This window comes from Amblyomma maculatum, chromosome 3 (assembly GCF_055883805.1).
Source record: "Amblyomma maculatum isolate TAMU_Amacu chromosome 3, ASM5588380v1, whole genome shotgun sequence".
Taxonomy (NCBI): Eukaryota; Metazoa; Arthropoda; class Arachnida; order Ixodida; family Ixodidae; genus Amblyomma; species Amblyomma maculatum.
In genome coordinates this window covers 186,084,310-186,109,594 of record NC_139346.1, presented here as the reverse complement: position 1 = coordinate 186,109,594, position 25,285 = coordinate 186,084,310, and the positions used below count along the sequence as shown (strand labels likewise).

The window sequence follows — 25,285 nt, the reverse complement described above, 5'->3', positions numbered from 1 at the left end:
GCGGCGGAGTCGAAAAAAGTGCATAGGAAGGGTTTGGTGCGCAATTTGAAAGTACCAAAGACTAAAAGGAGTAAACAAGAACTGAATTAATGTGATGTAGAGGATGTGACGTCACGCAAGCCGAATTAGAGCCGAAAAAGGGCATAGGAATGGATCAGTTGGCACCGGCTAAAAGGCAGCGAAGGCTATGGACAGAGCGAGCGTCACGGCTCCGTAGCTGTGGTGTGAGTGCCGTCATGGTTGGCACGGGACAAGGGAAAGGCGGGATCGCGGTTACCTCCGTTTCGGTGGCAGCTGAGTGACGTCATAGCTGCCACGTGATTTCTCCTTGGTTCAAGGACGAACACGCGCACACGTCGCACATGGCGAAGAAGCTACGGAGGGGAGTAAAGCTTTCGCTTTCAAAATTATATGGTTTGGTTTAGCTTGGTTCACGGGGTTTAACATCCCACAGCAACGCAGACTATGAGAGGCGCCGTAGTGGAAGACTGCGGAAATTTCGACCACCTGGGGTTCTTTAACGTGCAATGACATCGCACAGCACACGGGCGCCAATCGCTTTTCGCCTCCATCGAAAAACGGCCGCCGCGGCCGGGATTCGATCCCGCATCCTTGGGCCCAGAAGTGGAGCGTCGTAACCATCTGCACCACTGCGGCCGGGCTTTTAAAATTATATATGTTTGTTGGACGAAGCACCCTTTACGCACATTTAAATTCCAGCTTGAGAAGTTTCATCACGCAGAATTTCTGACCACGAACTGAGTCTCCAGGCTGTATCATGCACTGCTCGTTTAGCCGCTTATTCGTCTGGGAATTGTGAAGACAGCGTACATAACATTGTATGCGGTATATGCCGTATTTTGCAAGGCGAATGATCCTGCAGGCAGTGCTCACTCTCTCGTCCTGCGGGCACTCAGCGGAACATAAAGTAAGTGTAAAATAACATTTTCATGCTAGCTCCATATGCGAGGCAGTGGAAGTAGCTATCGCACTGGCCATCGCGGATCCCCGCACCAAAATTATTCTAAGCGACTCAAAAAGCGTCGTTCAAAATTTCGCCAATAATTCTGTAAGCGCACTCGCGGCGCGAATTCTGCGCAACCGATCTCTCAATCACAACATCAATCTCGTATGGGTTCCGGATCACGCGGGTAACTCCGGAAACGAAGGGGTCGACCGTCTAGCCCGAGGCTTAACCAACCGGGAGACGGGAGATCTATCGGGAACGGACTCGCCTGTCGAGGCGCCGCGCACATACGCGGAGGTAACAAACTTTTATCGCGAGCTAAGATGCACGTACCCCGCCCCTCACCCCGACCTCGACCGGGCGCAAGCCACGACACTCAGACGCCTACAAACAAAGGCCGTTCTTAGCCCCTACCGATTATCGTTAATTACGAACGGAGAATTCAACCCTGCATGCCGGCACTGCGGTGACGGGACGCAGGCCACTCAAGACCATATACTGTGGGAATGCGCCAGCAATCCGCCTCCAAAGACACTCTTGCCAGCTCCCTCAGCGGTGGAATGGGACAAGCTGTTGGCCAGCCCAAGAAAAACTACGCAACTGGCTCTCGTCACTCGAGCTCAAGAGGTCGCTCCCGACTGGATGCCACCCTAGACTCGCCCCAGCCCGAAATAATTCCTTTCATTTTGTGGCAATAAAAGTTGTTACCACCACCACCTTACAGGAAAGGAAAGGCGCAGTGGACAACTGAACCGTGACTCACATGAAGGGAGGAATGTGGGAGTGATAGCGGAAAGAAAGGGGTACCATAGTGGAGGGCTACTATATGGAGTAATTTCAACCACCTGCGGATCTTTATCGTGCACTGACATCGCACAGCACACACACGCCTCCACTGAAAAACAGTCGCCGGCAGTCGCATGACTCAGTACGTTCTTGAAATGCCACATGTAATCAAACTACATAACCAATTACTCTTCACAAAAAGAATAGAATCACAAGCACTTTCAGAAAATAATTGCAGTTATTTGTGTAGCTCCTGCTCTTAGTATAGCATTTTCCTGTGATCTGTAGAAATCAGTCAGTCAGTCAGTCAGTCAGTCAGTCAGTCAGTCAGTCAGTCAGTCAGTCAGTCAGTCAGTCAGTCAGTCAGTCAGTCAGTCAGTCAGTCAGTCAGTCAGTCAGTCAGTCAGTCAGTCAGTCAGTCAGTCAGTCAGTCAGTCAGTCAGTCAGTCAGTCAGTCAGTCAGTCAGTCAGTCAGTCAGTCAGTCAGTCAGTCAGTCAGTCAGTCAGTCAGTCAGTCAGTCAGTCAGTCAGTCAGTCAGTCAGTCAGTCAGTCAGTCAGTCAGTCAGTCAGTCAGTCAGTCAGTCAGTCAGTCAGTCAGTCAGTCAGTCAGTCAGTCAGTCAGTCAGTCAGTCAGTCAGTCAGTCAGTCAGTCAGTCAGTCAGTCAGTCAGTCAGTCAGTCAGTCAGTCAGTCAGTCAGTCAGTCAGTCAGTCAGTCAGTCAGTCAGTCAGTCAGTCAGTCAGTCAGTCAGTCAGTCAGTCAGTCAGTCAGTCAGTCAGTCAGTCAGTCAGTCAGTCAGTCAGTCAGTCAGTCAGTCAGTCAGTCAGTCAGTCAGTCAGTCAGTCAGTCAGTCAGTCAGTCAGTCAGTCAGTCAGTCAGTCAGTCAGTCAGTCAGTCAGTCAGTCAGTCAGTCAGTCAGTCAGTCAGTCAGTCAGTCAGTCAGTCAGTCAGTCAGTCAGTCAGTCAGTCAGTCAGTCAGTCAGTCAGTCAGTCAGTCAGTCAGTCAGTCAGTCAGTCAGTCAGTCAGTCAGTCAGTCAGTCAGTCAGTCAGTCAGTCAGTCAGTCAGTCAGTCAGTCAGTCAGTCAGTCAGTCAGTCAGTCAGTCAGTCAGTCAGTCAGTCAGTCAGTCAGTCAGTCAGTCAGTCAGTCAGTCAGTCAGTCAGTCAGTCAGTCAGTCAGTCAGTCAGTCAGTCAGTCAGTCAGTCAGTCAGTCAGTCAGTCAGTCAGTCAGTCATTTTTTTATTTGCAGGAAATCACTCCTTCCTGCGGGTGGCAGAGACAAAAGGCATGATTGCCTGACGAGGTCTCTGCCCCCGTAACAAACTAAGCAGTCTACAGCAGTACATCAGAAAGCTGGTTTAATACCTAAATATGAACATAAAATAAAATAAATAAAAACAATAGCTCCCGGTGTTCAAATGGCCTGTTCAGAAATGTCTTCCGATACATGGAGTACCACTGCATTCTTTTCATCGACAGCGAAAACTTCGTCAGTAAGGTGATTGAATACTGAACGTTTTTTTAAGAATAGCGGGCTGGGAGGGAAGTTCACGTATGAGGTTCCTAACGATGGCGAATTGGAGTTTCTTGATGAGACTATTGAAGAAGCCGAATCATCTCTGTTAGGTTTACCGTCCACGGCTAGCAAAACAGCTGTTAAATTTTGAGTCCGCGCCCTCCAAATTTATTAGGGATGGAATCGCGGTATCCTGCCTCAATTTAGTTGCAGTGTATCCAAGTGCTGGCATCATTTGGTCAAAGAAAGCGTTACTTATTGGAGTAATAGACTGGATTCAAGTGCATGGCTACCCACGCTACGTGGTAAGCAGAACAAATTAAAAGGTTGCTCGTTGGCTGAAATGCAAAAACAGTTAGGAGCGAGAACAAGAAAGGAATGCAGCAGTCCCGTCGTGATGATGCTAATGCTCACCGTCAATTAAACGGGATCAAGTTGGTATAGCAAATATGGCGTTCGAGCCATGTTTTTTGCGCCGGACAAACTTTCAGGGTTATGTCCTCTGATTGAAAGAAAGTCAAAGCGTGGCTCAATCAAACAAAGAGGAGTTGTGGTGTTAAGCCCATTCCACGTTCTGTAAGTTGTTGCAAGGTATGAGTATTGAGTATAGTTTACAGTATTCCTCTGCCATGCAAAGATGCGTGGGCCGGAGTGGGCGGTATTGGATGTCATATATAGTTAAAATACGTGCCAATAGCCTTGATAGAGGTTTATTACCCATAAATGTGGCGCAACAAACACAAACACAAGCGAAGAGACACAACACACGCGCACACTACCAACTGTAATATGGATCTGAAAACACTTCCTCTTCACCACTCCTCTTCTTCTACACCAAAGTACATCTTCTTCACACACCTCTTCTTTGCCAAGGGGATATTGGCACTTTCTTCCCCGCAGAACATAAACATCGTCCAAGCATGGCAGTACCAATTCAACACTCACTTGCTTCTCCACACCTCTGCTTTGCCCAGAAACTAATACCACGCTGGACAAAGACCATCACATAGTCACACACTAAAAACCACCACCACACATGTGCAGTAGGACATGTCCATCCACAACACATCACTTGTGAAGTCCCTATGTGTTGAAAAACTATAACCTGCCCAACATGACCTTCAAAAAAACATCACTTGTGAAGTCCTTATATATTGAAAACACTGTAACCTGCCAACATGTCTACGAAGCAACGAAGTCCATGTACTTGAGGGAAAAAGAATCTTTACACTACCATGGTCACAATACGTGAGAGGTGTCCAAGCATAACAGCTTTAGGCCCAAGAATAACAGCTTTAGGCCCGATAACAAACTCGTTCTTTGCATTACTCAAGAAGATTGCTCAGTAAAGGTACGTTCTTTTCTACGTAAAATCAGCGAAGCTTCACTAATACATCTGTCTTCTTTCTTCTGCATCTAGAACGCCTCTAAAATTTCGCGTGCCATCTTATCCCGTCTCTTCCCTAAAATATTAAGCCTGCTAAACAATGGCTCACACTTGCACTTCTGACAGTTCAGGGGTAAATTTGACCCCTTCCCGTTTTCTATGGACTTCTCGTGTTTCCTCATTCTATCATTGATACATCTTCCAGTTTGCCCTATATATATTTACCGCACGTCAGTGGAATCTGTTTGTTGCGCCACATTTCTGGGTATTATGCAGCACCAACTAGCCCCTCAAGCCGTCATTTTGATAGAGGTGATGCCTCAAGCAATTTCATGGCGAATTTCGAAACTGCAGCAAAATCGAGAGCAAGAATGAATGCTACCCGTTACTTTCGAGAACGAGCGTTCTGTTCCGTCACTGAGATCAGTTAGCACGGAAGATAGCGGAAGGTTTTTCCATATCAAAATATACGGGAATTCGTGTCATGCATCGATTGACCTTTCCGGAAGTGGCACAGATTTTTTAGATACACACACGAATAAAGAAGGCCGCGCAAGAGACGACACGTGATTGCTCTGTGGTACTCCCTTGGTGGGGCTGGGACAGGTATAGGTCACCGCCGCTTGCGGCGGGGGCTAGCTTGCCACCGAATTTTTATCTGTTGTAGGCTGTCATTGCACCCGCCACCGCTCTGGTGGTGGACGACGGCTGTTGTTGCGGCGCGCGTCTTTCTCTTCCCCTTTTTCTTCTTCTCTATTTTCTCTTCTCTCTGCACGAGGCAGCGGAGGTGGCTCAGCTACAGAGCCAGTAGCAGGCCCATGCATTTTCTTTTCCTTCTTCCTACAGCCACAACAACAACAACAACATTGGTGACTTTGTGACTTTTGAGTTGCGAATATAAGCGCTGTGTCCTCCTTTGTGTTCGTGTATATAGCGCTGTTGTTTTCACAAGCTCCATAGTTTATTTCTTGTAGCAGCTAGTTGACACTCTGTGAGGTTTCGACCGTCGTTTCTCTTTCTTTTCCCTATGTTTATTGTTCATTGTGGGAATGTCCTAGAGTTGAACAGAAGCCCAAATCTTACCTTTTGGTCTACGCAAATGCACAGCGTCGTTCTAGATTGTTCACAGTGAGCGGGTATGGGCATCATGGGAACTAAACGACCACATGAGCAGGTGAGCGTGATGAAGGTGACTGATGCACTTGTGTTGGTAGCTGGCATCTACTCAATTTCGGAAGATTCATGTTCTACCCGTCGGTCTTCGCGTATACGATACACGATGTTACGCAATCCGGTGCGTACTCTGTAGAGTGAGAAGCCCTGATATCACTTTTGACGGATTGGAAAGCTCCGGAAGCTCTAATATATCTCTTTTACTGTTAGGATAGTTTTTTTTTTATTTAATCCCCTCCACCCTGATTTTCAGCGTCGACATGCCGCTGGGAGGACGGTCTTTTTGCTGGACCATCCGCGAAGAGTCCTCGGCGCGGCAGAAAGGTTTTCCATTGCAAGTCGCTGCAAATACATTGTACAGCTTTCTGGTTATAAATAATTTGTCTATGATCTCTTTCAAGTTTCCGCAAAATCCTTAAACCTTTGAAAGCGCCCTCACACATCCTGTACTAGTCTTGAATGGGGAAATTTCTTTCTTAGATGACCACTTTGACTGCACTGGTTTTATGATCGAGCAACAGAACGAAGAGAGATATATAAAATGGAGAGGGAAGGCACGGGATGTTACATAGGTTTCGCAGCCGTTGCACTCGAAGGTGTCAGTAATCACAGGGGCCGATCACAGGCTACATATCATTGAAAACTTTAGTAGCTATCGGTTCATGACGGCGCCAGACATATAGTAAATAATAATCTCTATTTCAGAAATGAGCAGGTAAGAATATTCGCCCTATAAATGGAGGGATTCCTTGGTCCAGGTGGCCGCAGTCACTGCCAGTTCACTACCCCTGCCCACCAGCATGAACTATTCCTCGGGGCAGGGGCGTGGGTAGTTTGACCTCCCACTGCTCTTCGGATTGTTGTTGTGCACGTAGGTGGTATTATATACGGTACGCAGTCTCAGAGACGACGGAGATGTGCTGGTGTTATGAATAGCGACGAAATTGAAGCTCTGTTTGTCCTTCGAGTGTGTCGCTGACGGTGAACTGTTGCGACTACGTCGGAGTGTGCTTCGTAACAATACGATCACCAGTTTGCTAACTTAATCTCGGGGTTAGATACCTTACTTTGGCAAATAATTAAAAAGCTATAGCAGATTGCTCGCGGCGGCATCGCACCGTTAAAACAGTGCTGGTGTATAATGGCACGAGCGCGATTTTCACCAAATACCACCATGGCACAATATATATATATATATATATATATATATATATATATATATATATATATATATATATATATATATATATATATATATATATATATATATATATATATATTGCATGCGGTAGGGTCAATAACCTATTTTGCAGGAATTTTATTTCACCACAGAGAATATATGTCAGCATCCCGCCAGGGCGAGGTGTTCCCATTGCTGTGATCTGAGTGCTCCTCCAATCAATTGCGTTAAACAGCGCCAAAAAGTAAAGCTCGCTACATGCGCCTTATGACGAAACAGAAGTAATATCCTTCAAGAGCAAAACTCTCGGCCTCCACGTGCAATTGTAGTTCTGGGTTAAATAGTTCTAGCTGCGAACTGTATTTTTTTTTTCCAGAGAGTCCTTTAATCAGCTCTCGATATGTATAGATTTATGTATATGTGGCAGGTAATCATGCTGACCGGGCACGTAGCCAGCCCGCATAAAAAAAAAAAAAGCGAAACAAGGTCTGCAGCAGGCAAGAATTTGCGGTGCTCTCTTCGTTCCTTGTTTGTTTGTTTGTTTGTTTCATTGTAAGCCACCTTGGTTAAGCAGAACTTGTCATTATCACCGTGTTTTGTTTTTCTCTCTTTTTAACTTACCGTTTCCAGCGTATATTGTACTACTTTTAATCCGAGCTTTTGCTCCTTTTCGTTTACCCTTTGTTACAGATTTAAGCCCGGCAAAGCTGTGCAGGTCCGAGCTCCCTCTCTTTTATTATTTTTATTTTCTGAGAGGGCAAATAAATTGAAATGCACGTGCCACAAATATTCACGAATTGAGCCGGAATTAACTTTTACATCCTTTCTCGGTCGAAGTGGGGAAACGACACACTATACGGCGGAGTTCTAGGCGTTGGCTTTGGGGTTCACTTCGTTGCCTTGTGGAAAAGAAGCAGTTGAGCCTACGTGAACTGCATACGTCCAACACTTAGGAAAGTCAACCTAAAGCGACACTAAGGGCGAATACATGGGATTATTGTTCCCAATAAAGATTAATTTTTTGCATCTTTCTGGCTATGCTGATGCTTGTTCCCCCAGAAAAAGGCACATTTATCTGCGAGAAATATGGATTTAATAACCTTTCTGTCAGTTAATATAAACTCGTTGTATTCTTACCGAATTAATCACCGCTTATTTGAAGTGAATGTCGTAGTTTTTGTGGTCCGCGGCTTAAAATTGGTGTCAAGGACGCATTTTATTCGCGAAAGTGGCCCGGAAAGCAGTACTTGTATTTTGGTCTGGTCTTTCCTAGCTTACAACGTCTGCGTTTTCGGTTATAGTAGTATGTACGTGCGTTTAGAAGGTGTTACCTTACTGATACCTCGTTGGGGTGGCGCATTGGTTAGGATGCGCCAAGGATGCGCCAAGGATCGAGTCCCGGCTCTGGCGGCCGCTTTTCGGTGGAGGAGAAAAGCAAGGCTCCCGTGTGCTGTGCGATGTCAGTGCAAGAACCCAAGGTGGTCAAAAATCTTCGGAGCCCTCCACTACGTCGTTTCTCATAGTCTGAGTCGGTTTGGGACGTTAAATCCTATAAATCAAACCAAACCTACTTACAAGCCACCATGTTTTTTTTTTTTTTTTTTTTTTTTTTGACTCAGCGCAAAAATGTGCCAAACCAGATGAGCTGTGCAATTCTGACAAAATTTTGGAAAGTAGCTCCAATGTGAGCCAAATTCACCGTTTTCAAATTCGTTTGCATCACGCGCTGGTGCAGGCATAACCTTAGTTGTAACCCCGATTTCAAAATTAGGGTCCATTTAAGCCCGTTTGCAGTCAGTGTGACTGTCCATCGCATTCATTCCTCAAGACCCCAGGTTTACAGTAAGTCGACTCACGAATAGAACGGCGCGGCACTGACGTCCATGGCGCATTTTTTACAAATGGTATTCTTCCTTGGCGCCGGCGCACAGCTCAGTCGCTCAGCCGAGCAACCCACAATACTTCTTGGCATGACAGGGATGCATTGCGGATAATGCATACACCAGACCGAAGGCACTGACAAAATGACAACGGCATTTTTATAGTCAACGCGGAAATCCCTTTATACGCTTTCATTTCCCCTCACTTGACCCCGTTAAACCAGCAGGACCTCGATTATCGTTAGGTGTCCCGTCTCCCTCTCCCTCCAAAACATGATCAGGGCTGAACGGTGTTAACCATACGACCTTTTCGTCATAATGAGGCATGATTGTACGTTAAAAGATCGAAAGCCTGCTTAAAGTGTCTTAATCAATTTTACGATCAAACCCCTTGAGATTCTGGTGGCAAATCTTCTTCGCGTGTTATTATAATAGTCAAATCGAATTTCGGCAACTATAACAATCCTAAAACCTCCTCACATATCCCCGACCTCAATGCCAAAAATTCAAATAAACGCTGAAGGAATAGCGAACCTGATAAGTTACTCAACTATCCTCAGCAGCTAGCCACGATCAATTTAGCAAAACAAAAAAAAAAAAAAGCAAAAAGTTGTGCTTCAGTACAAGGGAAAATATTACGCCTGCTATTCTCACAGTTCCTCAGTGCCGGAGAAGTTCATCCCGACTTAAAAAAAAAAAAAAAAAAAAAAAAAAAGTGACACAGAACAACTACCATTTTTAAATCAGGGCACTTATCAAAATGAAATAACCATCGGACCATTCGGCTGAGAAAATTCCGCCCACGCATCTGAAGCACAAAAAATATAATCGCCCACGATCGATAAACTTTGCCCGCATCAACGATGCATGCTTCCGAAAAGTATCATGAGAAACGCGTACAGGTCCTTGCATTTACTCTCGTCATCGTTCTCTGCACGAACAATATTTTTCTGAACGTTTCTCATACTAGTGCCGTGTGTGTTTCTTTGTCTTTTTCCATGTCTTACAGTGGTTTAAACAGCATATATTGCTCACATGGCTATATAGAATGCTTTCCGACAGGGCGTAGGAATTTCGCTTCCACCACTATAACGTAAAGAATCGGGTGTAGCTTAAGGCGTGGATTTATCGCTGCTATTGTGCCATCTATATGGCTATGAAAGCATTATTGCCCTCGAAATGGAACCGACAAAAACATGTCACGGCGTGAGAAATGGCACGTGCCACCTTACATCGAGAAAAGCCAATTAATGTCTTTCACTCGTACGCACACTTCTATTAAAAAGAGATGTGACGCCAGTCTAACTACCATTATATCACCGTCTGCTCACAAATATTTTAGCTTAGATCACACATCGCTATTATCGGTTGCTCGCAGTGAACCGTCTATTCTTTCAGGTCTCAAGCGCTCATGACAATTTCAATTCGCCGCGAAGCCTACAGACAGCCGTCTCCTAATGTCAAACAACTCGCTTATCAGATTTACGTACGATCGAAAGTCCTAAAAACTCTCACAAGATCGTCTCGAAAATTAGCTACAAGCCGTTGAGAACCGGTCCCTTCTATCTTGTCACAGGACTCAAGAGAAACAGGCGTCATTGCACTTAAACGAATCCTTCTTCTTTTAAATTTTCTATTACGCAACCTATTACCGCGTCTAAGCCACCTAAATACATTCCTTTTCATACCACGTAAACCCAGGCGCCCTTTTTAGCAAATTTCATGCAACAGTTAAGACTATTACCATACCTATACGCCACAACGCTCATGCATGATCGCACGTCAGCAGCAAATGATTCTTGTTTTTATGTTCCTTGTTTCGCATTGTTTTTCACCTACACTAAATAAAATTTTCCCGTGCTACTTCTCACTGTTTAATTTTTGCTCCATGCCACGCCCTGTTTTTCGTTTGTGCACCTTTTCTTTTATTATTCAACTAGTATCGGAGTTTTGTACTGATCTTGCTCCCCGACAGCTTTAAGATAACGTCTCCGGGCCAGTAAAGATCAAATATATGAAACAAATTGAACGTAATTATGAATGATCGTTTGCGTGCTAAAGCCGAGGGAGCTGTTATAGGCTACATAATTATGGAGGGCTCTCGATCAATTTCAGCAACTTGGGTATTTGTCGTGCATAGAAAGCTCAGCACATTAATATCCACGCATTATGCCTCCATCGAGGCAACGGCGAAATGCCTCGAGTTCGATGGAATTCCGGTCGATATAGAACCTGCGGCCTTGTGTTCAACTTGCTGCGAGCAAAATGACGAGCCAGCTAGCGTATAACGACTGCTACAGTCGACTATCAGGTTCCATCCATCCATCCCCGAAAGAAGAAATAGGGGTATAGGAAGCGTCAAGGTTGAAGAAGAATTATTGAATGGCCAGTTCATAAGTAAGCTAAAGGTCACATTGTATGTTAATGAATGCAGTAATTTTACACCCATTGATGCGGCGGTTCGGTTAAACCTCATATACATTGGTCAAGCAAGTGGGATGCAATATATCACCGGTACCTAATCTGGGAGCTCTTGTTTTGTCGCTGACGAGTGCGGGAAGAATTGGAATTGGCCATCACTAAAACAGCGGCGAAAAGAAGGCGCTTTACATCAACTCTCATACAGAAACAAGTGCGCGACATATTTCGTTTCTTCGACAACCGGCTGCGAATGATTCTCGAACTGAGAGAGCACAAGATGCTGATCTATAGCTGCTTTCGCGTTTAGCGACTAAAACCGTGCACCTCACTGTACTTGAATGATAACAGAACAGTGCAACAATTAAGGATCGTTCTTACACAGCAGCATAAATGACGAGAAAAGCAGCGTCCATAATGATTAAATCTGAAACAGATGCTCGTTACCCATGTTTTCTGAAGTACAACCATGGACTGCAACTCATGATCCTTGACTAGCTTGCATACCTCGTGGAAAACGACAACAGGAAGATGATTATGTTTAACTACTGGAATGATGCTGCTTTTCCTTGACCTATTCTTTTTATTTTAACGCTGCACTGACGGGAAACAAAGGCGCACTATCTTTGTGATGCAGGCCATAGCTAGCTCACAGACGTAAGCTTCTCATGTGGATCTGAACGGATCACACATGTTATCTGATGTTTGAGATGTGCCAAAGCATATTCTTCGGATATCAGAAATTTATATTGGCAAAGGAGGAATGACAAAGGGCGCGAAAATCATTCCAATTCTTGAGAAATGCGTTCCTTCGCATTTTCTGTCAGACTACAGATCGCAGTAGTAACAATAATATTACCAGCCGTTCATGTTTCCTTTCAAATGTACCGCGTCGTCGTAAGGCACTGCGATAATAAACAAACAAATGGGGGGGGGGGGGGGGGGGGGGGGCACACACTTTTGCTCGGCCTCGATAGCAGGAATGGCTCTCGTCTAGCTCTGCTTGCGGATCCTCGGGGCACTCACCCTTCACCAGCATGCACTTTGCTAATCACTTAATTTGCGCGCTTGCCCCGCCGTGGTGGCGCAGTGTTTACGGCGCTCGACTACTGCTCCCAGGGTGCGGGATCGAATCCCGGCCTCGGCAGCTGCTTTTCGATGGAGGCGAAAAGAAAGGCGCCCGTGTGCTGTGCGATGTCAGTGCACGTTAAAGAACCCTAGGTGGTCGAAATTTCCGGAGTCCTCCACTACGGCGTCTCTCATAGCCTGAGTTGCTTTGGGACGTTCCTACAAACCACAAACCACCTAATTTGCGCGCCAAATATCTCACAAATACTAATTACTACTCAGTCGTGATATATGCCACAGTGCGTGAAAGATTACTCAACATGGTGTGTCAGGCTCGATATTCCAGGGTTCAGGGTTCGGCGGTACCCTTCTCTCACTCATTAAGGAACTCCTGGCATCTCGGACATATGAAGTGGTCTCAAGTCGCCACACAGCCCTCCAATCTACTATCTGCTACTCCATGTTCGTGATATTTCGCTCGCAACGATGAGGTTGGGTTTTCTAAGGAATGTGAGCCCTGGTGCATTGCAGCGTAAAAATAAAAGGAATAGGTCAAGGAAACCCAGCGTCATTCCAGTAGTTCAACATAATCATCTTCCTGATGTCGTTTTCCACGAGGTATGCAAGCTAGTTAAGGATCATGAGTTGCAGTGCATGGTGAAGGCGATGCAAATAAGACAAGGCTCAAAAGTGGTGGCATCAGTGGTCTAAATAACACAGGAAGAACGAGTTACAGCAGGTCTTAAGACCGGCATGATGTTTTATCTAGACCTATCGAACGATCACAGCATGCTCCCGTGCCTCTTACCAACTGCCCAAACATGCAAAGTACCACAGTAAAAAAAAAAAATGCACTCACTCTCTCCGCACCCAAGCCCCGAAGCGAGCCTCGAGGGAGCAGAGTGGTGGGGTGCGGGACCCTGGCATGCATCCAGAGCGCCAAGCCCCTCCTCCGTCCCGGCTTACACGCCGTGGAAAGGCGAAGCACCGCAAACGCTCGAGCCGCCGCAGGGCCACGCAATCCTCCCCGTCCTAGTGATGACCGAGAAGGGTGCACTGCGCTAAGGGCACAACAGCAACAGCAAGAACCGTAGCACCAGCGTGTCGACCGAGGGTTTGCTCCCCACTCTCCCAGCTCGGAGGGTGGCACCCCAAGAGCCGAGGGGGGGCGTAGCCCTTCGTGGGCGCCACCGCGGCGCCGACACCCCAGTCCAGAGCCCGCGGTCGGACTCCCAGGGAGGCGTTCCCGTAGGCGCGGCCGTGAGGGGGCCCCCCTGTCGACACCTCGGCGAGCAGGCGCCAGACAATGGAACTTGTCGACACGGGTCGGTCATCCTCGCAGCGCACGTTCAGCATCGCGGCCCTGATGGCGAATGAGCCGCCGGTCCAGGCTTACCTGCCGGGTTCTTCCGCGGCCGACGGGGATGCCAGAGGAAGCGGCGCGTACCAGGCGGCCGCGGCCGCTGCCGGTGACTGCTGCCTGGCGACCGACTGGGCCAGCACGCCCAGCTATGTCGCCAGCACGCCGGTGAAAGACATGGAAGGTGAGCAGCGTGCCTCGCACCTCCCCCGCCTCGACCCCGGCGGATGATGCCTCTCTCTTTTTGAGCTGTATGTATGTATGCACGCGTGCTTGTGGAGTTAGTAATCTGAGGGATTGTGAGAAGAGGGCCGACTGTCGTCGCCGTTGCGGCACAGATGAGTACCACTTCCTGGCGGCGCGCGTGGATTTGGAGTGAGCAACGGGTGCTAATTGCCGTGCGAACGACGGCAGTTTCGGATTGCTTTAGTTTGTCAACTGCGGACATGCAACGGTTGCGAAAATGCCGTGTAGCCTGTCCAACATTTTTTTTTTTTTTTTATCACTGTTGATATTTAATGCGCCATGTGACGAGGCTAGAGTGTTTTACGGAAGATAAGAAAATTTTGCTTCAAAAATCTCTGTTGCCTCACGGGAAGTGCTGTGAATGGTTCCGCAAGAGCGGTTCGCATTGCACGTACCTGCGCACGTTTCCAACGCAAGAGCACGAACAGTCAGACGTGTGTGCACAGGTGCCTGCTACGAATCAAGGCTCTGAGGTTGTAGGATAGTCCATGTTCTACATTTCCTTCGGCGATATAAATGCTGTACGTATAGATCTTGTTGATATACAACTGCTGGTTTCACTGCACAGGCAATTTTCGAGTGCTCAAGATGGCCAACAATGACGTTGCCGGGTAGTATGAGAGACACATTAGCGCGAAAATAGTACGACGGCGTTTTAGGCGCGGTATTTCCTTATGTGAATTCTTTTTGCGGCTAGTTCAAGGATATACCAGTAGCTCTTTCTATACTGCATGAGTATGAAGACTATAGTGGCCTACCAAAGCTAGCTATACGCTGCGTCATTTTGCATGAGGCTAAAATTACCTATCTGACTCTGAAAAGCAAACCTGCAGTGTATAGGCGTCAATGTACGATCCGTACAGTGACGCTGGCGCTGGGTAGAGGTTTCTCATAAAAACAATGAGTATCTTCCACGAGCGGGAAACAGCACGTTTTGACTATCACGATACGTTGTGGCATTTAAAAGCAGTTCTAAGGCGACTAGTTATCTCGTAAGTAGCCTCAGTACGAAGAGGTTCAGTTTAATGAAGTCGGTATAGCTGCAGGAGACCATCAGGTGGTGATAGTCAGCAGATACAGAGGATTGCCTCAGTTATCCTGTGCAGCGAGAAAGAGGGAATACACTGCCATTTTTAGGGAATGGATTGCCATATGTCAAAAGCACATTTTGTTTCCCCCTTCCAGAACCCTTCTTTTCAGTGAGGTCTTTTTCAAGGAGAGCAGTGTTCCTTTTAGTACAGCTGAGGCGAATCTCCCAGTCGCATATTTCTGCTTTTTAGTAAAAGAAGAGGTACAGGGAGATTCTTCACGGAGACATCTCAACCGCACCTTGAAGGAAGAAATGAACCGCGAATTATGGGGAGTGACTCAATGCATTTCATCATCATCATCATCATCATCATCATCATCATCATCAATCTGCACAAAGGAGGAAAATGCGCTGTTGGTTTGCGGTGGCGAAGGGGGGTAACTGCCTTCCAAAAAGCAATGATCATGTGCCCTGGTTAGAACAAAGGAATCGCATGCATTAACAAATTTCTGCACGCTGAGATATAGTTAGCCAGCTGTAGGTTTTGGCGTGTTTGTTGATCTGTTTGCACGGCTACCATAACGCGTCGAAAATAACGAGCGTTTTCACGGTGTTAAAGAAGCGTGACATCGCACGATTTCGATCATATATATGTTTCACAGTATTATGATATCGCTACTAAATTCCATACATCAGGCACCGGACACTCAGAGCGGCATGTGAAATCGGGCGAATGAAGAAGACACATCGTAATAACAAAGTTGGAGTCTGGCAGAACGCGCATTAGTCTCATACATGCAAAACACAAATAAATATTTACAGTTTTTGCTTGGACAGTTCCCCAAGTGAACTAATTAATTATTATTATTTCCTGAGTGCAGCTGCACTGAGAAAAATTATCAGCAGGGCTCATCCGGTATTGGCCAGTACAGGCATCTTTTGAATTAATGTCGCCAGCCTTCTTGGGGACAGCCTGCAAAATCAAGCGCCATATACCCTTATCCTAGTGCGTATGGCCGCATTGCATTAAGCATAAGAACCCTCGCCTAAAGAGTACAGATGCAGTGTCCGTACACTAGACGAATGGATATTCCAGAGTCTGGATTGGTGTTTCCAGTGTCTTTCACAACCATCAGCAGCCAGATCATGCACAACCTTTGTAAAAAGTAATGATGCCGAAAATTTTTAGATCTGGTGAACATGGGAAGAACATATTCGTCCGCATCCCGCCGGAAGTTTAAACTTCTACGGCGTTATAAACGCTTCACTATACAAGGCTTATATGAGCAGACTCGTCGGACTGCTTACCCTTCAAATTTAGCAAGCAGCACACAAGAAAGAAATGGAACTGAAGGACGAGGACAACCGTTCAACTTACAACTAAATTTTATTCAGAAGCATGTCAGAATAACGACTATAAGATCAAATCACCCATAGGGGGTACGATATGGACCATTCGGTCACCTTAATCGCGGTTTACTTTCGCATATCCTGGAATTCTTTCGCAGCAAGCGCTGCGCGTGCAGCACGTGCTCAATATTTTTTTCAGGTGAATGCGCGTCCTGTAATATACAAAATGCAATGCGCAAAATATAATTTAGTTCTCATTTCAGCACGTTTTCCTTTTTTTTTCTTTCTGGTGCGCTGCTCTATAAACAGAGGCAAACCAAATAGCCAGTCTTGCGCGTTACACTTCGAAACTGTTGTACATTATAGGCCACACCTGCATCAAACACTTGAGCGCTTGCTGCGACAAAATTGCGCGACTCCTCCTGCAACGTGTATACACTGCCTTACAAAGGCCTCTCATATACTGGTATATCAGTATGCGCTATTCTTTCCTCGGTGGTGTATACGTTCGGTAACGTTCCTTTCACAGTAACGTTTCTCTTCTCTTACGCTTGACTCCGGTGTCCACTCTGTTGCCATGGCAAGCGATCGGGCGTCTATTATCCGCATTAAATATCCCGCACGACAACTATTTCCTTCCATTCATTTCAGCTACAGGATGTCGTAATTCGACTTCCCCCCCCCCCCCCCCCCCCAATCCACATTCAGCTATTTGATACCTGTCACAAAACGTTCCGTTTAGCGTTTTCTTTTCATTGCTTGCTGTCACCTAAGCTACAATTTTCAAAACCATGCTTCTTTTTCTTTTCCAGAAAAACATTCCAAAATATATAAATGGCTCAAATAAGACAGGTATAAAAATTTGATCCCTTCGACGGTGCCCTTTCAATAATTAATATTATAGCATCCTGTTACACTTAACTCAAGGTCGTGATACGACGTGTACAAACAGTTGTAGGCTCGCCTATCGGTCAGTATCTCCGCCTCAATTCCTTCAGTAGTTCTCCAGCCAGTGACATTCACCTGTAGCTTTATAAGTTCTCCTCTTCCTCCACCAGACCGGACTCTGCTTCCTCTGCGCCACTACAGGTCACGCAAATAACCGTTCCCATCACCTTGCTCAGTGATAAATGCAGGCAGGTCCACGTCTTAACTGACGAATGAGATATTGCATCGTCGTTTGTATAAAACCAACTGAGTTCCTTAGCTGCCAGCACTTAACACTATATGCATCCGAGCTGTTTCTAGTGTTTCTAATTCTTCGAGTGCCTTGGACTGGAATCGACGCGAAACTTGGACTGTCTCCTCTCTTGGTAATATCGAGCTGGTAACATTTTGTATGATGTCCTTCAACCAGTCAGAAACAAGTTCGTGCAAGCATCAGCAGAAATGTCTGCAAATACTGTTAGCAAAGACATCAGTTCATTATGCGCTTGTCTGAGATCGGTGGCAGGACGACAAATTCGAGAATTTACCCGACAGCAAGTACCAATATGGTCTTTATTATCGACAATAAAGGCGCTAACATTTAGTCAAACATTTAGTCAGAGCTCACACCTACCCTTAGCATAACTAGCGATCAGAGGGCAAAGTGCAACAAAATGGATCATGTATTACAAGTTGCATAACACCCATGAGAAAATAAGACTCACTAAACGATACCGGCAGGAGGCGTAACTTTTTAAAGGAGTCCGCCATTCGCATTAAAGTTTTTTGGGCGCGACCAGGAGTTATCGAGTTCAGAATGACCATGATTAAGGGGGCAAGGTTGAGACTGCAAACATAGTATCAAGGTTACAGGAGATAAAGCTCTCTGGATGAACGTGCCCGGAGAGGGTACTCGTGGATGACTCAAGATGAAAGGGAAAGAAGTGAAGATATATCTTCGGAAGAAGGTGGCATTGGAGCCACCATACAATAAGCAGGTTCATTCGTATCACTAGACACTGCAGCTCCATGCAGACAGGTGGGATCATCCTGAAAGAAACCTGTGGTTTGTGGTGTATATATATAGGCCTGAACAGAGAGAGCTTGAAAGGCTAATCTTGATATGTGTACCAAAATTTTGCCCATGAAGCCTCCTGCGCTCGTAGCAGTTAAGTCAGACTGCCATACAAGGTGAATGGCACGAGTTTTAAAAAAAAAAATTATAGTGAAATCTAGAAGCCTCAAGAAGGAAGATCTGCAGATAATTTTTATTGTTATCATGATGTTAAACAATATGTAAAAAGTTACTTTCAAAAAGTTTTCCCCATAAAGTGTCCAAACTTTCTTGTTATGTACGACATAGGGTGCTGCGACACGAATTTGAGCGCCACCTGTTGCAGAGGTCGAGAAGTGTAACGAAGTCATGTATTATGTCTCTGTCAATGGAAATCAGCTAAAATTATCCGAGTTCATAAATCGGGTGACACATCATCTGCCATCTGAACTAAAACGACTCACCAAACAAGTCCACTCGCCATTAGTCCTGATGTCCATCGTGACAAATTACGATCGATCTATAGTTCACTTGTGAGCTCCTGTGAGATTCATGCGAATATTATTTTGCAGTTCGCTGCAAAATGTGCAGAAACTAAGCACACAATCCATCCAAACTAACATGGCTTCTGTAGCGGATTATCCACACCATCTGACACATAGCGGAAATTATTCACTATCCAGTGCACAATCATAACAACCAGTCACCAATTAGTACTATATGATCTCTTACGATCAGCCAGAGGCAGTCGATCGGCTCTCATGCAAAGCTGCTTTTCAAGCTTTCCCACATACTCGGCACAAGTTCCGATCGGTGACAGCTTTTGCAGCTTGATGGCCATCGTTAAGATCCAGTCCAAGTTTTTCATATACGTCCCAAGGAACTGTTTTATATCCGTTCCTTATATTTTTATTCATAAATGCTTAGCAAATGAAGTTTACGTCCAAACTGCACTATTTGTGGATCATTCCGTGATTTACTAAGAGGTAAATAATGCTAACGATCAAATTGAACTCAGTATAACGTTGTAAATTTGAGCATCGGTGTATATCTGGCAGATATCAATTACAGAAAAGGTGCTTTAAATGCCTGTCAGAAAAAAAATATAAGTTCGACCGCGATATGGAGTGTTACTGAGCATCAATATACAGAAATCGTTACTTGCTCCGACGTGACCGGCATAGTGCGTGTGAAAAAGGTAAGCAATGCGGAAGCTAGCCTTGCGACATATATTATGTTGAGGCATGAAAAGGAAAGAAAAATAAAGAGCCTCTGCCCAGTCGACTCTTAAAACTAAACGATTTGCCTACGTCACGCTTATCCAACCGACCTCAGAGTATGCGAATATTGTATGATTCCCGCACGCGATGTATATTTTATACACGCTCTGTATGTTCCAAAAGAAGGTTAATTTTATTTACAGTTGGTACAATCCCACCGATTCACCGCCCTGAACTTTTATAACACACATTTCTCACGCAGTAACCAGTCGAGCAAATTTGGTGCAAGGCTTAAAGGGTCTGTTCCTAATTCGTCACAGCTCATTCGAGCTAAATTCTTCAAATTTGGTATATGAAATGAACAGTGGAAGTCAGATATAGTCCTCTGTCTAGTTCTCAACGTGTATGTGTGATGTACTATATAGTGTATAAATATATGTTTACAGGCTGCTATACAGCGAACTTCGAATTATTTATTTTTATCATATTTGAGTGTCATTGTACTTCATAAAAGCCTTTTCTGTTACGATACCTGACTGGATGGCCAGTATCAAATGAGTAAATATGCTGGATGAAGTCTCCTGCATTAAATATAATCCTTTTGACATTTTTTACTCCCGCAGTCATTATTCCAACCAAATCAAGTACGGCTTGTACTACCGCGCAGCCAACGTTTGATATGGTTGCCGAGATGCATATTTTTCTCTTACGCATTCTTTATGATGTTTGCGTACCACCATTTGTACTGCACCACTCTGTATACGCCACTGAGCCGTGGTAGCAATCATAATAGCCACATATATAGAATTGTGGCCAATTTGAAAATCACTATTAGGTGCAAAGACGACGACACGAGAAAGAAAAGGACACCACTTGCGCGCACTACCAAGTGTTTATTGGAAGAAAAAGGGACAAAATTTAAACCCTCGACTGCGCATGTGTGCAAAGCTTAATCGCTCTCAACTCTGCCATTATCGGGAATCAGCAAATGGCATGACTAAACACATATGACTAAAGGTAACGAAATATAAACGAAACAAAACTAAGCTATAGTAGTCAGTCAATCGTAGCAAAAGCAGTGTCAAGTTTTCAAAGCAATAGCAGTCAAGGCCTAAAACGTAAAAACAAAACAAACAAGGTAAAAAGACAACAACAAAGGTGACTAACAACAATAAAAAGATCGTAACAATAGCAGTTAGTCACTCGTAGCAAAAGCAGTGTCAGTTATTGGAAGCAAAAGCAGTCAAAAACTAAAACGTAAAAACAAAACGAAAAACAAGGTAAAAAAATACAGAATCACTAGACAGGTTGTCAGATGAATAATGCGTGGCGAAGCAGATCATAGAAACGTTAGGAAATTTCATTTTTCCGATGAAGCCACAGAGTTATCCCTGATGCACATGCTCCCCTTCTTTTTAATAAAAAAATTCTTCAAGAATTTCTCTTGCCAACATATCGCGACTTCTGCCTATAATCCTGATACTGCTAAGCGCTCACACCCGCAATCTATACAGTGGAGAGTCAAATTCGATCCTTCTCCTTTCTCTAGCGATTTGTCATGCTTCCGTGCTCTGCCATTGATGCAACGATCCATCTAGCCTTTGTAGGCCCTTCCACGTGTTAGTGGGATTTCATACACCACGCCGACGGAGCAGGCAACAAAGGGCTTATCATTACTGTTTTAAGTGCTTAGTCATGTCATTGCTGATTCCTGATACTGGCAGGGTTGAGAGCGATTAAGCTTTGAACACATTGCGTGGTCGAGGGTTTAAATTATGTCCCTTTTTCTTCCAATAGACAGTTGGTATAGTGTGCGCATGTGGTGTCCTTTTGTTTCTTGTGTCGTCATCTTTGCGCCGTAGTGTTTTTCAAGTCATGAACCAACTCGCCCCACAGGCCGTCATTCTATTGTGGCCAATTGTTACCTTATTCCAACCCACCCCTCCAATAACTCCTTGTAATGTGAATATTGGAACAACTAAATAAGTGAAAAACTTACGAGGGACTTTAGCGACTAAAGTAGTGAAAGGCGAAAGTCTGAGTGCCGTATTCTGCTACGCAACCGGAACTAATGAGTTGTTAATTAATTAATAATTAAGTGTGTAAAGAATTATTAATTTTAAGCAATTAATTAACAACTATTTAGATAATAGCGAATTACTTAATAATAATCAATTAGTAATTTATTAATTAGTAAGTGATAATTGATTTACATATGGCCATATGAGGCACGCATTCGCGCATACTGTGGTGGGGCTTTAGTGATTTGTCGAGACCTCTATGACGTCATCCCGCCTCGTCCAATCAGAACGCCGCAAAAGCGGGACACGTTTTGTCAACGACAGCATGAGCCATTAAAGGATTTCGCCTTAATAAAATTCGGAGGAGACTTTAGCTGCGCCTTTATAAGGTTACGACGCGACAGTGTTGATGACTGTCCATCAGCGGCTCCCCTTGCGCCTTCTTGCTCGCGCACATGCGTTTTGCTGCTCGCTTCATCACTGATCACCTAATTTGTGCATTATTTCACGCATACTCATCAGCAAACTGTCGTAAGCTGTGATATTATATGAAAGACCACCCGACATAGGTAAGCCTCACTTAACAAAGTCGTATACCAGCGTACATCTCGGGATCCAGGGTTCCAGGTTCGTTTCTCATTTCAGCCTCCCATCTCGACGCATCTACCAGCGTTTCCAGTTCCTGACAACTTGGCATTGCTACGTGGTCTCGTGACATCACACATCAAGTGACGTCACGTGAGCTGCCAGCTATAGCCCCTTTCAGAGCTCGTGATTTTTCAGTTGCAAAGCCGACGGTGGATTTTCTTCTTTCTTTATTCAATACTGCAAACCTTGTAAAGGCTTAAGCAAGGTGGGTTATATAGCAAACAAAACAATAATAACAAAGTTAATAAACATTACAGTGTGGCGAAAGGCAATAAAAAATCATTCCAGTCTGTTACAGTGGTTTCTGGGGAACGGAGCCTTTAACGCTATTGCGTTGAAATGAGTCATGTACAAGGTTCGGACGACCCATTAATGGCACCAATCTGTGATGTGTACAACAGTCAAGTGGACCAAGCGAGTGATTATAGTGTGTCATGCGACCGGTGTACGCTATAGTGCAGGCACTCTATGGTAATAGCGTTTAATGGAAACCAATTTCAGCTAAAGCGTGCAAACCGCCAAACTCTAATATAATAGTTATGAAATAATTAAATGTGGCCTTGCCTGTGTTTTTCTGTTTCTTTCTGTGTCGGATTCTGCAATACTTCGGTTGTGCAAAAAGCCTGCCTACTGACGACGATCAAGGACCGACCGAGCTTGGCCGAGGCCTACCGGAGTTCCACCGAGTTCCAGGAAAGCGGAGGCTGTAAGGCAGCCGAGGGCCGCACAGTGTCCCCATGTCTGGAGGGCGCCTCGTCGGGATCCTCTTCGGCTGCGGCAACGCCGGAGGAGAGCTCGACGGGCGGCTGCTGCACCGACGAGGAGCGCAAGCCGCTGCATCCCAAGCTGGTGGGCGTGAGCGCCTCGCTCGAGATGAAAGCACTCTGGGACGAGTTCAATGCTCTCGGAACTGAGATGATCGTCACCAAGGCTGGAAGGTGAGTCTTCCGACCCATAGTCATGAGACTAACTTCATCAGAGATACCCGTCGTAGCCGGCTTCTCTGCATACTCGAGGTCGCGAGTTTCAATTACAGTTTGCCATGGTGGCCGCGCGTTAGTAAGAGCCAAATTCAATACACGCTCTTCTTCTCAAGTTCAATGCACGTTAAACTGCCTCAGATGGTGAAACTAATCATCTGCCCTCCACTACGGCGGTGGCTTTGCTCTGACTCTCTATAAAATCCGGTGTTGTCGTTGTGAGCGAAAAATCACGATCATGGCGCTGGCAGGAGGCAGCTGGCACCTAACATGACCGCGCACTGACTGTTCGTGATATTAACTGACGTTACATTTGGCAGGAGCTGCTAACTCGGTCATCTAATTCTTTCATATGAGAGGGTGATATCAAAATCAGCCTGCCAAGACTCTTGCATTCACGGTATACCCTTAGGTCAACAAGCACATTCATACGTGTTATTTAAAGCGGGGCTTTATATGTTGGCTGATAGCCTACGTGATCGTGTAGTGCCCTTAAAAGCGGAGCCTTAGGTGTCCCAAATGTTTTTTTCTTTCTTTCTGAGTAGATGTAAGCATGTACTGCGCTCATAGATTGTACTAGGCGCACTACAGTCTTGACTCTTGATTAGCCTCCTTCGTTCGTGTCTTATTAGCGCAGCTTTTTATTGCATTAAAGTATGAACCAACTAGCCCGACAAATTTTACTGAATTTTACCGTCCGTAGTCAGCCCCTTTTCTTTGTCAGACAGCGACGCTCGACTACATTCGTATACTTCCTGTGTATATGGCGAGCTGGGAGATCAGCGTTCGCCATGTACCGAAGATCAAGTCCATCCATCCCTTGCTATGCAGCATGTGACTGGCTGTGGGTCACCATGGGTGGATGCGAGGTTTTGTGAATGGATGTGAGTGTTTGTGGGTCATTGTAAGTGGATGATAGTGCACATGCTAGTGGAGGGTCCCGGATAATTTCGACCACCTGGAGACGTATGACGTGTTTTGTCATCACAAAGTATACAAGAGCATTGCGGTCCGTCTCTATGGAAACTTGGCCGCCGCAGCCACTGGATGGAGCCGGCGGTGGCCTGTGACCGAGAAACACTATGCGAGCGGTCACATTTTAACATACCGCTATCAGTATCTATCTGATCGAGTATGAATGTTTAGGATAAATAATTAGCATCTACCTACTCGTGTCCTGCGATTACATGATTATTATGTGATTATATGTATTGTCTTTCGGCACCCCTGCACGCGTTCAGACGGCCGATTTTACATGGCAGTATACGTTCAACGTCTCTGCTGCATTTTTAAGGTCCATCTTGTTCGAAGTATCATAGCGCTCACCGTTCAGCTTGACCCACAGCAACGGCTTAAGGTTATAGCATTTGGCTTCGCTGAGCGAGCCGATTTTGCTCCCAAATTACAAGTTACATCGCGAAGGGCTGCCACTTATTAGGCACTCGGAGCGACGCAGAAAATGTGCCTCAAGATCGTTGGCATAAGTGCGCACGCCTTTAGACAATACAACTGCTAGAAAAACTGTCGATTAATCGTTGGAGATTAGCAAATTCAGTGGCAAGCTAACCCAAGCGTTCAGATTTTTTGTTCTTTTGCGCCGAAAGCTCTTTTGAGGACGCCTCCGCCGTTGGCATTGTATAGCTTATAGTGACGGAAACGTTGGCTTTGTAAAAATGTGATAATAGACTATGTCAACTGGTTCTGGTTAGGATGAAACGCGTCTGCTCTAGGCAAGGCGCATCGTATGGTTACGTGATATTGGTGCGCGCATGGGCCGTATAAGCCTTGCATTGAAAGGCCTCTATTAATGGGGTTGGGCGCGGCAGGCCTACCTCTGTCATTTAATCGCACCCTATGATCGAGGGCAAAAATATCTTGTTGCCATTGCTGGTATATAGTTACCATTTTTGTGGTTTCCTGGCTTTTCACTCCTTTGTTCTGAGCTAGCAGGTCGTATTTGATATCCGCGAAGATTGCTATACCTTCATAACTTGTTTTTTTTTTTGTTTCAGTGTGTAAAAATATGACATAACAAGCGGTAACTGAGCCGGAAACTGACCAGTATTTGGTGCAT

The 25,285-nt window shown here is 45.4% G+C and overlaps 1 protein-coding gene across 1 annotated transcript in view; it reads left to right on the top strand.

Annotated features, from left to right (window-relative positions):
* The window catches only part of LOC146197165 (T-box transcription factor TBX1-like), a 101,974-nt gene that overhangs the window by 31,587 nt on the left and 45,102 nt on the right, over positions 1-25,285 (top strand). The window contains exons 2-3 of the mRNA XM_084598939.1: positions 13,251-13,919; positions 22,854-23,169. Of these exons, the coding sequence (XP_084455065.1) occupies positions 13,682-13,919; positions 22,854-23,169 (554 nt within the window). The 5' untranslated portion in view covers positions 13,251-13,681. The remainder of the gene's footprint in view (positions 1-13,250; positions 13,920-22,853; positions 23,170-25,285) is intronic.